The 16,916-nt window shown below is 38.2% G+C and overlaps 1 protein-coding gene across 1 annotated transcript in view; it reads right to left on the minus strand.

Annotated features, from left to right (window-relative positions):
* Positions 1-4,723: 4,723 nt before the first annotated feature.
* UGT8 (UDP glycosyltransferase 8) overlaps positions 4,724-16,916 on the minus strand; it is a 44,414-nt gene continuing 32,221 nt past the window's right edge. The window contains exons 3-6 of the mRNA XM_010709955.4: positions 13,348-13,490; positions 10,951-11,027; positions 8,584-8,803; positions 4,724-7,021 (exon numbers count right to left, since the gene is read on the minus strand). Coding sequence (XP_010708257.2) covers positions 6,670-7,021; positions 8,584-8,803; positions 10,951-11,027; positions 13,348-13,490 — 792 coding nt within the window. The 3' untranslated portion in view covers positions 4,724-6,669. The remainder of the gene's footprint in view (positions 7,022-8,583; positions 8,804-10,950; positions 11,028-13,347; positions 13,491-16,916) is intronic.

Genomic DNA, 16,916 nt, shown 5'->3' on the forward strand with positions numbered 1-16,916 from the left:
TAACTGAAAGTTCATAGGTCAAAGCTAATGATTTGTCTTCCAAGTAAGAGATACCTGAGACACTAGGGAAAGGGACAAATATTTCCCAGTTCTGCCTCACTATTGCTCTTCTTAAGTTTTGAGCAGATAGGGAAATCTGCCACCTTCTAACCTCAGCAAAAATCTCAGTGTTGTTACTGACCAAGTTATCTACAACACTCATGGCTCTTGCCAAAGCCTTGTAGTAGCAGACAACATAGCAATAGCTTAGATTAATTACGTATTATGCAACATAGCATTTTATCTTCTTGAATCATTTTTAAATGTGATGCTCTTTAATTGTCCTGAGTTGTCATTGGGAAAGGCATATGTCAGTTCAGTTTTGCTTCCCCGTCTTGTTTTAGATCCTTTTAATACATCACATTTATATTGTTACAGTTCTGATGTGGCAGTGGTTACTCCAGCTTCATGCTGGGGTAGTACAAATCAGGTACCGATCTTTTTTCATCCTCTTGTTTTTCCTCAGGCTGGATGTCTTCCACTCCTCTCTTTGAACATTCCACAAACTGTCTTTTGCCCGTTCTATGTGTGGAAAGTAGCCCAAAACCAAGGGATCAGAGAAACTCATCAGTTTAATTGTATATGTTTATCCCTGGGCACCGGGCTGATACATACATAAAGATGTATGTTGAAGCTTGTTTTACTCACTACTTGCAGCTAATTTTGAACCAATCACTGCTTCAAAGTTTCCTTTCTCATACTTCACCTTTGTGCCCAAATTACTAAGCTGGATCAGCAGTTCCTACATGACCTTTATCATTCCCAGTTTTGAACAATTGTTGTAATTGTGCATTTTCTTGTACCACCAGAACAGATAAAGACATAAAACACTTCTTATCTCTCTCACAGGTTAATTATTACACTCCACAGCCCAATCAGTGCAACACTGTAAGGTAAAACGCGATAAGGAATCCTCCCTGATTTCCAGCCAACAGTTCATACCCACAAACCTGCTTTGCTAATCTCTGCTTCAACCATCTGCTTTCTATGTGAAGTATTTCTCTAACAGAAAGAATCTGGTTATTCCTACATATTCAGCTACACTATCTCACAGCCCACCCGAGTAATTTCCATTTTATGAGAACTGGTAAGATATTTTTTGTAGCCGTATAGGAACATAAGATTTTGATACTTAACTTGTCCTATATGATTCTTAAGGATGCAGGAATGTAGTAAAATGTGTATTTCCACAGAACTCTAATAAGGTTTGGCTTTGTCATGCAGAAATCTATCACAAGCAAAATGAGATAAATCTATTTTCCTTGCCTCCACAAGTAGAAGCACAATAGGGTAGCTTTCTCTTCCTGCATCATCACAGTGGGATGATCTTACCTGCGGATAAGGAGCACAGTCAACTGACAGTGGCAGGAAGGAGAAGAATGTCACATAGCTCAGGAACGAATACTAAGCTCCTCAGCTCCAGCACCACATATTGTCTCCTCCAGGGGCCACAGTGCGATTCCTTTTGTGAGGAAAGTTGATGTTCTTAGAGAGAGGACGCGAGGTCAGGCCTGGGAGCACTGCATCAGACACAGCCACAGAGGAACAGTTGTACCACTTGGACTCTCTACTGAGAACTGCCCACAAGTCAGTTCTGTTAGTACTAAATTGCCATTATGGAAACATCCTGCACTTGAGCAGAAGGATGCAAACATCCGATTTAAGGATACTAATGGCAGAGTACTGGATACTTTGATTGCCAGAAACCTGCATGCTTATTTGCAAAAAGTTAACTACCCTTCTTGTTTTTTGCTTTAGCAACCGATTTGTTTCATTACAGAGTAACGGAGAAGACCAAGATAGAAATGCATGACACAATCTTATTCCTGTTACTTTATGTGATGTAAATCAAGTACAGGAGTTTTGTTTAAAATAGGAAAAGAACTAGAGGTAGCAGTTTTATACAACTGATAGGGGTACTTTTCATTAGGATAAAATAACACTCCACTCACCCCTGGTATTTGCCAAACTGTTCACTGACAAAAGGCTATCTCAAAAGATTGTTGTCGGTTTTTGGTTTTCCCTCCTCTATTTTCTCTGTTTTAATGCTAACCAACAATGTTGGTTAAATAGACTACCAAAATCTGAGATTTAGTAATATCTCTTGGTGTGCAGTCCACAGTTGCACATTTAACACTGCTTAAACACTGACTGATTGAAATTCTGACTGAAAGCTGATGCCAAACACTCATGGATTTTTCTGCCTCAAAATATAGAAACATTTGCTTGCTATGGCAAAGTGGTTTCCCCACGCTCCCCATTTGTCTACAAAGCAGATTTGGAATATGTATCAAAAAATACAGGGTGGAGTTTTTTGCTGTTAAGTCTGAGGCAGTCCGTGGAGCACATACATTTTCCTTCAGATGACCTTGTGCTGTCATTGACAATATTAAGCTCACCCTCACACAGGAATGTGCTGGAATGCAGTTTTTGTATTTCCTGAGTAAAATAATTATCCAAATGAAAGGAAGTCAAGTTACAGTCTTCTTTGATATAGCTTAATCTCTCCTACCACTGCTGCAGGAGAAAATCAAAAACATTACTGGAGTTTCTTTATGGCTCTGTGATGGAACAATTGATAGAAAACCAACATGACATTTCTGAGGAAAATTCATTTCTCTTACCCTTTCTTCCCCTCAGATGATCTTCATCCCAATCTTTCCATCCTATTTACGAATTAAAAAAAAAGAGTGCTGCTTTTCAAGACCCAAGAGCAGCAGCAGGGTAGTTTTCACATCCTTTTTCTGACATCCATAAACCGCAAAGAGTAGGGATGTGATTTCAAAGACTTTTCTCCCATGTTCTCAAAATGGTATCTTCTCATAAAAACTACTGCCTTCCTTCTTGGAAATAAGAGAATTTTACTACTCCAGGAAATCCCAGAAGTATTTGAAAGAACTACAGCCCACTTTTTTTTTTTTTTTTTTTTTTTTCAAGCGTGTACACATGCACTCTGTGTATCCCAATGCACTATTTCTTGTATAGAACTGGATTTAGTGCATATATCAGCTATGTCTTTCATCTCCCCTCCCATGAATAGAAATATCTTTCAAAGAAAAGCAAGTAACTTCATTGCAAGAAAAAATTACAGCATGTTGAAAATTGTCACGTGAAAGAAAAATCATATCCCATATTTGCTGGCCACTAGCTGCCTCAAGTGTTGTACAGCAAGGAAGGTGGGAGCCACTTGTCAAGACACTGAAGACACCCAAAATTTATTGAAGGTTTTCAAGTCTTCCAAAAACCACCAGAAAAAAATGAAGCACAGCTCACTTTCAGAATAGAATTAAATGCCCTTCTTCTGTTTCTTAGTAATAGAGATGTGCATGTGTATTAATATACAAATAAACTCACTTGTAGACCCACGCAAATTAAAGAGAAAAAAACAGCAGCCTGGAGATAACAGGGTTATAATTTTGCTTACATATAGATACGTAACAATATTTTAACTCTGTCTCTGCTGTAACAGATCAGGCTACCTGTAGCAAATCCTGAGCTCTTACCTTGCCATAGGCTTAGTAAGCAATTGGTTACATGAAAAGTAGTACCTTTCAAGAACATCAAAAAGATTAACACAATATTATTAAAAACCTGGTCCTTCATGTGAACTGGGGAGTAAGAAAAAAAAATGGTGGCACATTTATTAATTTCCCTAAACTATGAATGTATGATAACTATCTCCAGAACCTGTTTCTGCAGATGGTAAATAAATGGTCTTGTTTTTAAGACTGCTTTACTCCTTAACAGTTCAGCTATTCAGAGAAAGTAAAAAAATAGAATATTAAGGTCTATGGCGAATGCCCAAGTCTCAAGCACCTCTGAAAACCTTTATGGAAGTGACCTATGTCTGCTATACTGCTTATTGTAGCTATTTCTTGGCTGCTGGTTTTGCCCATATCATATTTTATTTCATTTTCTCCCAATTACCTTACTGCACAGCTATGAAGTGCCTATCTGAGAAAGTAAGAAACCCAAGAAAGCAGTGCGAGGGCTATGCATTACACAGCCCTGCCATTCCACACAGGGCCTTCAACACACTCACCCCAGGAAATGATTTGGCAGCAGTTATAGTCTCCTCTCAGACACATTTGTGGCAGTGTTCCTCCCAAATAATTGCCATCAGCCATCTACTTCTTCTAATGCAACTTCCTGTATTACGAATTGTAACCACAGCACTAGATGATATTGCAGCTTAGAAGAAAGTACATTTGAACAGAACAGGTACTTCTACAGTTTGGGTGGATCAGACCTATCTAGAAGTTTGGTAATAAAACTGATAGTGTGAGAAATTCTTCCTCATGCAAATGAATTGAAATGTGTTCAGAAAGAGTATTTCAAAAACAACCATCACATCTCTTGTACCACTGCTCTGCTTTTTTGTTTTGCTTCCTAAGAAACAAATCTAACGCACAACAAACACAGGAAAATTCACACACAAACAAACTGACCTAAAGAACTTTGGTTAAGCACTTACTCTCTTCCAATTAATTCAACAGTCCCAGAGGAAATATATCTAAGTTCTACAGATAATAATGTTTGACTTCAAATACATGTCATGCGTCACTGCATATGCTGAAAACAAGAAATCTGTGTATCTTCATAGTTATTCACATATGCACACATACATGCACTGGGTATTTCAAAATAGCATCCTTGTGAATAAAAATATACTTCCAACAACAGATTTTCTCTATTAAATTCATGTTTATTGCTTAAGTTTTATCACAGTGGAGATTAAATTACTCTTAATCATCCGGTCAGTGCTTTTGTACCTTCTTCAATGCAAAAAAAAAAACATTTAAACCAAGTCATTCATACACTCGAAGTCTTACTACCATCCCACCATTCATCGCCTCCTTGTGTTCCTTTAGTTGACACAAACTGTAAGATTGTAAAAAGGTCTAGCTAATAGGCTTATTTATAACACCATTTTCTTCAAGTATTCAGAATGCAGTACAAGTAACTGTACCACGTATTAGAAAGATATCTGTACTGTTATTTATTGCTATAGGATAGAGGCTCCTGATGGTATGGTAATGAAATATTGCATCACTGTGTATGAGGATGATCTCAGCACTCTGTTATCATCACAACTCTTCCCATGTTAGTGAACAACACTAAGTAAAATGGGTTTCCTTCCTTCCTCTTCCAGGCATGGGATTTCAAACTACAAATAAATAAAGCATACACTCACAACGTGTGTAGTGCAAATTCCAAGTAAACAGAATGACATGGAAATAAATGCATAGTTGCCAACTCCGGTTTGGCAGGGCCACGCTGATTTTGCTGCTAGGTGCCCTGCCTCCCTGCCCTGGATTTGTACTGCACCTCCACCGGGTTCCCATGTCAGCTGCAGTGATTGAAAGAGATTGTTGCAGGGAGGGTCCGGAGCTGGGGACAGGAGGCACAGCTGCCCCACACTTTGCACCGGCCCGGCTCTGCTCCGTGTTGTGCCTCCCGCTCAGCCTTAAGCCGGAGCTTGGTGCCTCCCAGCAGGCAGCCTCCTGCCCCGTGGTCTCAGAAGGGACATTGGCAACTATGGGAAATACGGATTGCGCGGCCCAGACTAAGAGAAGGTAATAGTTTCTCAGATACAACCATTGAAAGAGAACGTCTACAACATTGTGAATTAGGAAAAAAAAAAAAAAAAAACACAGAAAAATAATGAGAATTAATAGGAAAGACATTCAACTTTTAGCATTTTCTTGTTTGTTTCTTAAATCCCAAATAGCAGTTCGATTCTGCACTGCTTCGGGCCACTACAAAATCTTCTGCATTAAGCACAGGGGTGGATTTTTTTTTGCTTTGTTTCATTTATTTTAATTATGCAAATCTACTTCCCACACAGCCATATTTAAACTGAAATAGAATTCCCTAACATTTTCATGGCATAAATTACATATGTAGAGAAAGGCAACAAATACAATTTTGTATAAATTAAAAATTAAGACTTATTGTAGACTTGCTCAGTACTCTTTTCTCTAAAGCACTGGTAGTGAGCAGAAGAGTCATGCAGCTTACCAGAAAACACAGTATACATTTTTGCCATTTTTCTTCAGTGCTTATTTTAAGAATTTTTTTTTTTTAATGTCTGTGTTCTCAGTTTGCAACTTTCTAGTTCTTGCACAAGCATTGGGAATTTTTTTTTTTAAACAGCATTCTTATACATATTGAGCCTTCAACATATGAAACACAGAACTAGCATTAAGTTCTCTCATCTAAAGATGGATATAATAATAAAAAAATAAAAGGGAAAAAAAACCTCTGCAAATAAAAAGAGACCTTTCCTCATTTGGGACACACACATTTAGCTTTTAAAAAACTGAAAATTCATAAATATGATCATCATATAACTTTAGAGGATTAAGGCTTCTAAAAACTTCAGTGCCAAAATAATCTTTCTACATCAGTATTAAGAATAAAATATTTCCATTTTAGGTTGTGCTCGGTTTTTTTTTTTTCTTTTTTTTTTTTCAAATACGTTCCTTAGTTCCATAGAATTTTGTCACATATTATTACATACTGAAGGGGAGTGTTAGAACTGCTTATTGATGTTTTAAGTACTTGTTAGACTAAGTTACAGCGATAAAACTCAATTACTTTACATGAGGGGTTGGCTCATTTCACCTTTTATTCATGCTTAATGTGGCCATTTCTTCTATGCTTGCCATTTGGTATCCCGTTCTGGTAATGTCCATTAACAGTGCTATGTTCATCATTTGACCAAATATGTTTGCTTTGTTTGCGGATAAATTTTGTTAGCTTGGCCAAAATATAATAAAATAAGGCAGCACCCACTAATACAACAAAGGCAATATCCAGTAAGAAATACTGATATAGAGAGATGTTGTAAACAGCGGCACGTAGATGTTGCGCTCCATTGTGACGGAGGATGTAGTTAATCCAGTACACAGTCCGGTTAACAGGATGACCAGGTTGGTCTTTGTGAATTTCAGACAGCCTCTGAGCCCGTTGCCTGTAGCTGTATGAAAGAGATGAAGAAAATGGAATAAGGTAAAAACCGTAGCCAGTGCTGAGCAATGCAAGTCTTCGTAAACTTATAAATGCACACAAGAGATCAAAAGGTGTCCTTCCACTGCAGGACTCTCCCATTAAACCTCATACAGAGGAATATACGCAAGGCATAATCTCTTTACATCTGTCATTACAGCTCATTGACAAAGAATTACCAAAAGTACAAAACCACGGGTGACTGAAGGCTGAAGTCCACCCTTCAACAGCAGGCCTGTGAAAGGGATAAAGTGTCTATTCCATCTGCTTTCAGGCAGGTATCTTATCTAATCCCAAGTGAATGGATTTGCCCTTCCCACTCAAAGTGGCAACATACTCCAACAGGCCACTCATGCTATTTTGCAACTAAGTTATTAGAGAAATATGACAATCTGAGAAACTCAGTTTTATACTCCCTCTTCAGCCCAGAGTTCAGCCTAAAACTGATTTTTCATAATGGGCTACCCCGAGCAGAGGATCACATTAAACTCCTTCCCATCCCACAGCTGCAGGATCAACAGGTTATTTGAGCAGAACTTGCCCTTTGCTGGGGATAATTATATAAGAGAAAGCTGGGACAACTGATGCTACTGAGATCTCTTTAGCAGTACTCCTCTTTACCGAGCTTCTGCTGCTAACGAGCTCATTTCTTACAGATTTCTCCTTTTCCAAGGCAAGTGCTAAAGACTTTGTTCCCATGAAAGCAAGAAACATTGTCATCATTGTACTTCAAAACATCTATTAAATTCATACAAAAAGAACTGAGCTGAGTCATTCTTTTTAATCCTGAGATTGTCTGCACATCCCAAGTATTTAAACTGACTCTCCTCAGACTTTGGTATTTCTGAATAAATTCATTTGATGAAACTAAAAACGTTATGAAACCCAGCTCATGAATGTGTACTGTATTGCATTTGAATGACAAAAAAAAAATTACAGAAGGAGGCTGGAGCCCTCATATATCATTTGCTGCAAGTTCCAATCAATGTGAATGACCTTTCCAACTCTAAGATCTATGTTAGAGATATCTTCTTTCTGTCCAGAAAGAAGTTTTCCTTTTTTTTTTTTTTTTTTAAATAAGTCACTTTTTGAGTACCACCATATTTTCAGCTACAAGCCAAATGCAGCATCCTGCAACAGTACAGCTATACATTTCTCAGGCCTCTTATGGAGCATAACAGACAGATAAGTTACCGTACTGTAATCAAGACACAAAACAAGAGATGCTGGCCTGAAACAAAAAATCAGTCTATGTTTGTTCCTGCAACCTTGTTGTTCTACCCATGGCAAACGTCACAGCCACAGAAAAGCAAATGAGATGTGAGCTTTGGTATGCTGATCAACAAGCTTGGCATCTATACAGAAATATCGTAGTTGAGTAATCCTATGAAATGCGAACAACTATCAAAGCCTTGCCACTGCCATGCACACAAGTAAACACCAACTCACATTTTCTCCCTTGCATGAAGGCTCTGTATCTAACCCACAATAATAAATTAAAATAAAAGCAAGAAACAATCACTCATTCCATACCTGGGATCATTAATAACTTTTTCTAGTGCTTCATACAATTCACTCTCAGTGACAGTCTTCCAGTTCAACAATATTCCCATGCCTTTGGCCTGCACTCGGGTCATAGTATCGTAATGGTCTCCAAAAAGGGGAATTCCCACCACTGGAACCCCATGATACATGGTTTCAAAAATGCTGTTCAAACCGCCATGACTAAGAAAAGCTTTAATGTTAGGGTGACCTGGAAATATAAGAGGTATGAACACACACACACACAAAAAATTACATCTCCTCAATGTAGCATTATTGAAGCAACTCGTTACAATACATTTATCATTGAATCATAGAATCACAGAATCAAAAGGTTGGAAAGGACCTACAAGATCATCTAGTCCAACAGTCAATTGGATTCCTATATCTCCAGTTCGGGAAGGTAGAATTAATGCAATTTTTTTCTGAAGTTTCCATCTACTTAAACCCAGTTTGCAGAAATTTTGAATGCACTGGGTTATTTCATTATATATGAATAGAGTTGAAATAGCCAATATGAATTAAAATTATCATGTCTGAGTTGTCTAAAATTACAAACGTCACTCCAAAAGTAACGCTTCCTTGTTTCCATGAAAACCACAACAGATGCAAAGAGCAGAACAACACTTGGATACAGCAAATCCTCAGCTACAAAACACTATTCTTCAATATTGTCGCCACCATTAGCTGATTTGTGTCAGTAAGCTGATTAAGATGCTCTTCATTTCATGATGTGACAACTGCGTGTGGCTGTACCGAGTATGGCTTGTCTTTTCACATCATTGTTTCCCACTGCTGAAATGCATTTCCCATGGCCTCACTGTGCTAACAGCCATTGTTTGGCCTCCAAAAATGTTCAGCAACTGTCGATGAACATAAATGGATGCCATTTTGTCTGCAGGGAGGAAATGAATTCCGCATCTCTGCTACATATACACTTTCACATCACATGCCGTCCTCTAAGATTGCCCTTCTGCTCCCATCTGTTGCATGGCAACAAAACACAGCAGAATATTGGTCAGAAGGTTCAACCTCTACTGCCGCAGCACAACATCTGCCTCTGACATGAAACATCAAAGAACAGGAGGCATTAATTTCAGAGCAGTCCTCTTATTAATGGAGTAATTAATACACTATCTACTCCTGAGTAACTGCAGTTGGTGACTAGAACTGGTATTTACCTGTTTAATATTACAAACGAATGACAGAAAGAATGATTTTCCTTATTATTCATATGAAAGACAAGCTATTTAATGACAGGACAACTGATGTTGCATTCTCTGAAGCTTTACATGCCTTATTTCAGGCTAGCAAGATATGACAATAATGACAGCAATATACTCCCCTATTGCTATGCAATGGAGAAATGAGAGTGCCTCAGCGCAATTTAGTAACCAAAAATATCTACCTGGTTCAGAAATCATTTGCCTAATAACTACATTACAATAACTACTCTGGTTGACGTGAATGTACATTGACACACACACATTCTTAATGTATTATTCAGTGCTCATTATAGTACCAGATATTGTGCAAATGCACAAATGTCTAGGTGTCCCAGAGACAGTCATAAGCATTCTGCAGACCTTAGGATCCAGTAAATTCAGCTACACTTCAACACAGGAGGAAAGGAAAGAAAAAGCAAATACATATACTCTAATATATAAACTTTACCAAAAGATGAAGGAAGACCAAGCTTTATCGTTCCATTCTCAGAGCATCTCCAAATAGTTAAACAGAAAGATTATTATCAATTTGCAACACATCCCTAATTTCTGTTAAGGATTTCATTGAAAAAATTAAAAAATACATATATCAGTAATATTAATAATAAACATGTACAGTATGTTCAGTGCCTAAAGACTTGGTGTAATATGAAGAAATTTTGTATGTTTGGTTTGGAGATTCTTCCATGAATAGTCCATACCACAGCTTCTTCAATACTGAGAAGTTAACAGTTATGGTCACAATTTCACTGAATTTCACAATTCATTGAAACAGCAAATTCTAGAAAATTCCCATTCATCTTTCATAATTATTGTTGTTTTTTTATTTATTTATTTTATTTTGAACTGCGTGCAGACTTTTCACAACAAACATTTCCATTTATTAAGTGAAACAGACTTGGGAGTGACTATGGCCTTCCACGCAACTGACTGAAGAAAACAACTGAATTAACACCAGATAAAGAGCATTAACATCAGAAAGAATGTTTCATTCATCAAGACATTGTGAAGAATGCTATATTCTTGCTCTATGACTTCTTTTACTGTGACTGTTATTTGAATAAAATATTGTTGGAAAAGCAAACTGAATTTCAGTGAGAATAAACAATATATTGTAATTACGGATACTCACCAAGAAGGTCGTTTTGTGGTAACCATTCTATAAGCTTTGTATTGTTGCCTAGATTCCTTGGTTTGTTTCCTGAAAACCTAAAGCGATAAAATCTAATTGAAGCTATATTATCAAAACCTCCAAAATGTGCAAACTCTAAACAGAGAATCAAACCAAATGATCTAGCTTTCTAATTACACTGGGATACTGCTTACTCACCACTACAAGAAAACAAATGCTATAAAAGTAATCAGGTATAATTTCAATTTTTTTTCATCATTCATTTCCTTATAATCCAGCTCAAAATGAAATGTTTTCTATTTAAATAATGGCAATACAGCTACTTTAAAAGCATATTCTAAGTCATACCATTGTGACTAGAAGAAAGTTTTATAAACCTTCTGTGACTGAGTTTACAGCTTTACTGAAAACTCAGTAATATTACATGAGTAACTCCACTCATAACAGCAGATCAGCACATAAAAAGTAAACCCTACTACCAACGTAAGGCATTCCCATACAGTTAGCCAGTTTCCAACAGCTCTTAAGAACTGACAGCATCTCATTTTAAAAGGAATTACTAGTACAAGGAAGGGGAAGGGTGACAGTCCAGATTATGAGACAAGAGCTACTGATGGAAAGGTTGGGATCAGACTGTAGAACAGCTGCATTTTGGTTAATTAATCGACTGCCCAAAATCTAGTGACAATGTCTTGTTCACCTTAGTAAGTTTGTTGGGAAAGTTTAATTAACCGAATACAACCTTTAAATACAAACTGATTTGTGTGTCACATACTGCTTATATGCAAATTAAATATACTCTAAACTGAAAAAGAAGAGGGAAAAAAGTAACAGCGACTAAAGATTCTTTATGTTTTTCTTTTCCTGACAGCTCCAGAAGAGAGCTGTCAGAAAAAAAGAAGTATTCTGGTTATTAGAGAACATTAGAACAGCAACTACATAAAGAACCACCTAGATATTCTCAATTAAGTAAAGCAATAAGCCTGCATATTCCATATGTTGAAAAATAAACTAAGCATATTTCTTGACCTTATATAAAAGCAAGTCAACCATAAATCTCATGTTGGTTTTGGTGCTAAACAGTACCACATAACGAGAAGAAAATTAAGAACTATAGGCATTTCTCTGATTTGGCATTCTGACATGAGACTGTCAAGCAGTACTATCATTCCCACTCTCAGAAACGTCTAACACAAAAACTGCCTGCTTCCAACACAGATCAGAAATCAATAATCTGAAAAGCAGAAAATGACAAAGTGAAACTGGACTCAATTTCATATTTAGGTGTCTCGTTATGGAACTCAAATTCCCACTGATGTGACTGAAAGCCATTTGCTCAGCTCTCCTAAAGGCCCTGTCTCACAACTAAATATCTTCCCATCCCAGGAATTATGATGGAAAGAAATAGGGGTTAGGTCCCCGTTGAGGGACTTTTTGGATAAAGGACTAAAAATGGAACAAAACAAGAAACAACAACAAAAACAACACTAGTAAGAATGGCACTAGTGAAATAAAAAATAAATAACAGAAAGCTTCAATTGAAATTGTTATTTTTGCATTCAAAAAAATCTCCAAGAAAATATTTAAGTGGACTCCTTATTTACTAGTGAAAGTACAGTGAGAAATCCAGCAAAAACATGATGAAAGCATAGCACAATACAAAAGGCAGTAAGATCAACTGAGACAAATTACAAGCCAAGCACCAGTGCAGTCTTCACAAGGAACAAAGAGCAATGGTTCACATTAATTCCTCTAAATTATACTCCAATGTGATGAAGCACGTAAAGCAGAGCAGACTAACAACAGTTGTTCCTCAATTTTTACATTAAGTTTAGAGAGCTGCTCACAATGTTTTTACTATAACAAAAAAAATCTTATTACTTATTCTTTCTTTGCAGATTTTTCCTCCGCTGATTCCTTGAAGAAAAAGACAATTAAGAGGAACAATTATCAGACTCCATGTTTCCATAAGATAGGGGCGAAGGAAGTAGGATATAAGAGGAAAGCTGGTGGGTGAGGGGAAAGCAAGCCTTGAATCCTTCATGGGACTAGATAAGGAGAATGACACACTCACTCCCTATGGTGGCTTCTTGATTAGAAGTGACACAACTAAGTCACAAATGTTACAACCTTTTACACTCTTTTCACTGTCCTCAATCCTAGGATATAAATTCAGTAGAGGAGTATATAACCTATGCTTTATCCTGCCACAAAATCATTGCTCTTTCTTATTGCCAGAGGACTGTAATGCTTGTCCAAAGAGCATCTTTCAAAAGAGTCAGGTTCTCCGTGCCACCCAGACTGATTTCAGATTCTGCATTAGATGCAATACTAACCATGGCCCAATAGGAAATGACCATGCTTTCAATTACCCCAAGTACGTGTCACTGCACCTACCTCCAAATAACTCGCTGTGGCAGTCTTGCCAGAGCATGTGCTAACTTGTTTGCAACGTCTTCTGACAGATATTTCACTCCAGCTCCAAACGACACGAGGACAAAGCCATTTTCATTAGCACCGTTCACCCATGTTTGGAGATCCTGTTGAAGTAAAGTTTATGCCAAACACTTAGAAGAACAGACACATTAAATAAGCATTGCTTAGCACAGGCATTTTCTGATCCCTCATTACTTCACAGGTTAAATTTCAGCAGTCATAAACATTTTGGAAATTACTAAGTGCAATGTTTGAAAATACATGGTATAGACTATGAACATCAAAATTCTTCCAGGTTTGTTCTAGTTTCTGTATTAACAACTAACCTCCCAAGGCAATTATTTAACCTATTAGTTGGCACATTCACATGTCAAAAAAACAAACAAGAACAACAACAAAAAACACTTCATATTCTCATACAGCAAAATGTAAATAGATCTGTATTGAAGTATCAGCCCCGAAGTAAAATACAGGAGAAAAAAAAACATGAAGAAAGTCAGGGACTCAATTACGCCATCTCCAGCATTAAAGAAAATGATAGTACACAATAAAGGTAATTTTTATTTAATTTATATAAAAATAATAAAACAACCTGACAGAAGCCAGAGCCTTCAAAAAAACGCCTCCCAGCACCAAGGTGCTGCAGCCCTCAGTCCAAAGGGAGGCAAAGTAGGCATGAGGAGGACTGCAGCAGTCTTAGAGCATCATTCCCATGTGTTGAGATGACATGCCAGAGTGTGCTGTGACACCCATTCCTTTCGGTCAGGAGCTAAAATGGCTGTTCAGTACAATGGCAGAGACTTCGTGTGTAAAGGAAAAGACACCTCCAAGTAACTGTGATTACTGCTGAAATCATGGGTAAAATTTTCATTGGGACTGAAGAAATCAGCAAGCCAGAGACATGGTCTGAGCCCAGCTGGCACAGGAGACTTCAGAGCTGGTGCATTTACCCACACCCTGAGCTCCGCTAGCTGTAACTTGCAAAGAAAAGAGGAAAGAAACACCAATATCCATACAGTGCTAGTACCCAGACCCACATGTGTATTGCTGAAGGTCCGCTCCTAATAAACGAGTATCTGAAGATGCACTTCAATGCCAATGTCATCTGCACCTCCTAGCTGTGAGGGAGTGGAAGATGGCAACAGTGTAGCTGCTCTGTGGCATGCTCCGAGCCATTCCACACACATCTCCAAAAGACCACAAAGGTGCATTGGTTGGTGCACTGAACTGAGTCTGAGCTCTGTTCTTCAGACCCAAGCATCCAAAACGCTGGCTATCCAGCTGCTGTTGGCCACAAAGGCCCTGAGGCAGATCTCTGAGCAGCAGCCAGACACTACTGTGGGACGCATCTGAAAACAGCTGTGTCTGTGAGGAGAGCAAAGCAAGGCCTGTGCCAGCGGTATCAGCTTCCAAGCAAACCCACACCAAGTGCTGCTGGGCACCCTCAAGGTGTCACTGTACTAAAAACCTCTCTGCACTGGGTCCAGCCATATTTCCAGCTGGCGTGGCAGGCAGGTAACAGTTAAGTTACAAAGGAGACAGCAAAACCTGAGCCTTGGAGCTGACTCTGTGGCAGTGGGGTTTATGTAACTGGTAAAAACGCAAGCCAGCAGATGCACCTACCTAACACTACCAGCTCTCTGCAGAGTCAGAAGAAAAAACATCTGAGAGCGTTAGATGGAGCAGAGCTGCAAGCTAAACAAGTCTCAAACACAAGAGCAATGTCATCAGTCTTCAAAAAGAAAACACAGAAAGATGTAAAAGGTCCACCGTACCACAGCTTGTAGAAACAAATTCAATTTCTGATTTCCAATACAACTGTTTACAGTGGAAACTAGACAGTTACCCCACTGACTTACAGATGGCAGCGTGCCAATACCTTATTTTTCCCAGGATTGGTTTAACTCCATTATCATCCAATCAAAATGTAAGGCTGCTCAGCAATAGGAAATGAGTAAAAGGAAAATTAAGTGCCCTGTTCACAATGTGCCCCTTGTCCTGGCAATAAATAGCAGGCTAGACAGTAACGGGGCAATGCTGCGCTATCGTATCTGGGCACAAAACCACAAAAGCTATCACAAAAACCAGCAGGCAAAACAAAGAACCATACATTAGACACTAGTCCCTGTTGTGCACTGGAAAAAGGGATTTCCATTTTCTCTAGAATCCATGCTTCATTTTTCTTCATCTTTTTTCCAGTGCCCTTTCTTCTCCATTTTTTTCCTATTTCTGCAGAGGGAAGGGGAATAAGGGTAAAGGAGGGGGAAGTGTGTGCAACCTGCCTCGAAACTGAATCATTTATTATTGCCTACACTTTTGGCAGAGAAGTTTCCAGCTGGTTTTGAGATTTATTTCAAGTCTGTCCTTGAATTTTTCTTAAAGACCTGAGGCATGCTCCAGAAATAATTATATTATAGTCACTTAGTGGTTCAACTACTTACATCTTGAACTACTTCCTATCTGTTCTTTAAAGTTAAGCAGAAGAAAAAAAAGTGGGCTCAATGATAAGTATTTCTGAAAATCAATCATGTACCGTGCTCTAAATGACGAATCTGAGACCATTTGCAATACATGATCATGTTATACTCCAAGAACTAAAGTTACCTGTTATGAAATTCCGTGTCTTGTGTTTCCCTTCATGAGCAGGATGCAATTTATTTCTTAGTATGTATCTTCCATATAACTATTTGTTTGAGCTGAATTATCTTGTGGCATTACAAATGTAAGGCTCAAGAAGCCAGTGAGGGGAGGCATTCTGCTGTACGTCACACTTGCAAACAAGGAAGAACTGGCCATGAATGTGAAGGTCAAGGGCAGAACTGGCTGCAGTTATTAGAGGCAGTTGTACAGGATAATGAGAGGACAAGAGTGGGTCTCCTGAACTTCAATAGAACTGACTTTGGCCTTTAAAGGGACCTGCTTGGAAAGTAGGTGCTATACATCCTGGAGAGAAAAGAAGGGCTCAGGAGCATTGGTTAATATTCAAAAGCATCATTTCCTCCAAGCTCAAGTCCAGCTGAGAACATGTTTACTTTAAAAAACAAACAAACAAACAACAACAACAAAAACACCATTGCTGGCACTGCTGCTGAAACACTTCTCACTCAGTATCAAAGTCCTATCTACCATGACTTAGGCTTGGTCAGATATGTGGTTTCTACTAGAAATTAGCCTGCTGTAACTCAGATATGACTCCCAAGACTACTACTACTACTCTCCATCATGCTTAATTACAAATTGTGTGATACTTCACAACTTTGTGATGTATTCACATAATTCAAACTACACATCATTATGTACACATGGAGAAGGTGTGTAATATTTCCTCACAATGACATTTCCAAAAGAGTGTTAAACAATCTCCATGTGTAACAAATAGCTATTAAGCATGAAGAATTTTACGTAGGAGGGGAACAAGAAATGAACTTTACTCTGTACCATGGCAATAGTCACTCTAAAACCAGCCTTTTGCATTTTATTATTGTGCAATAGCAAGGCAACCGGTTTTATGTTATAATGGCTCATTTCAC

Source organism: Meleagris gallopavo, chromosome 4 (assembly GCF_905368555.1).
Source record: "Meleagris gallopavo chromosome 4, MGAL_WU_HG_1.1, whole genome shotgun sequence".
Classification (NCBI taxonomy): Eukaryota; Metazoa; Chordata; class Aves; order Galliformes; family Phasianidae; genus Meleagris; species Meleagris gallopavo.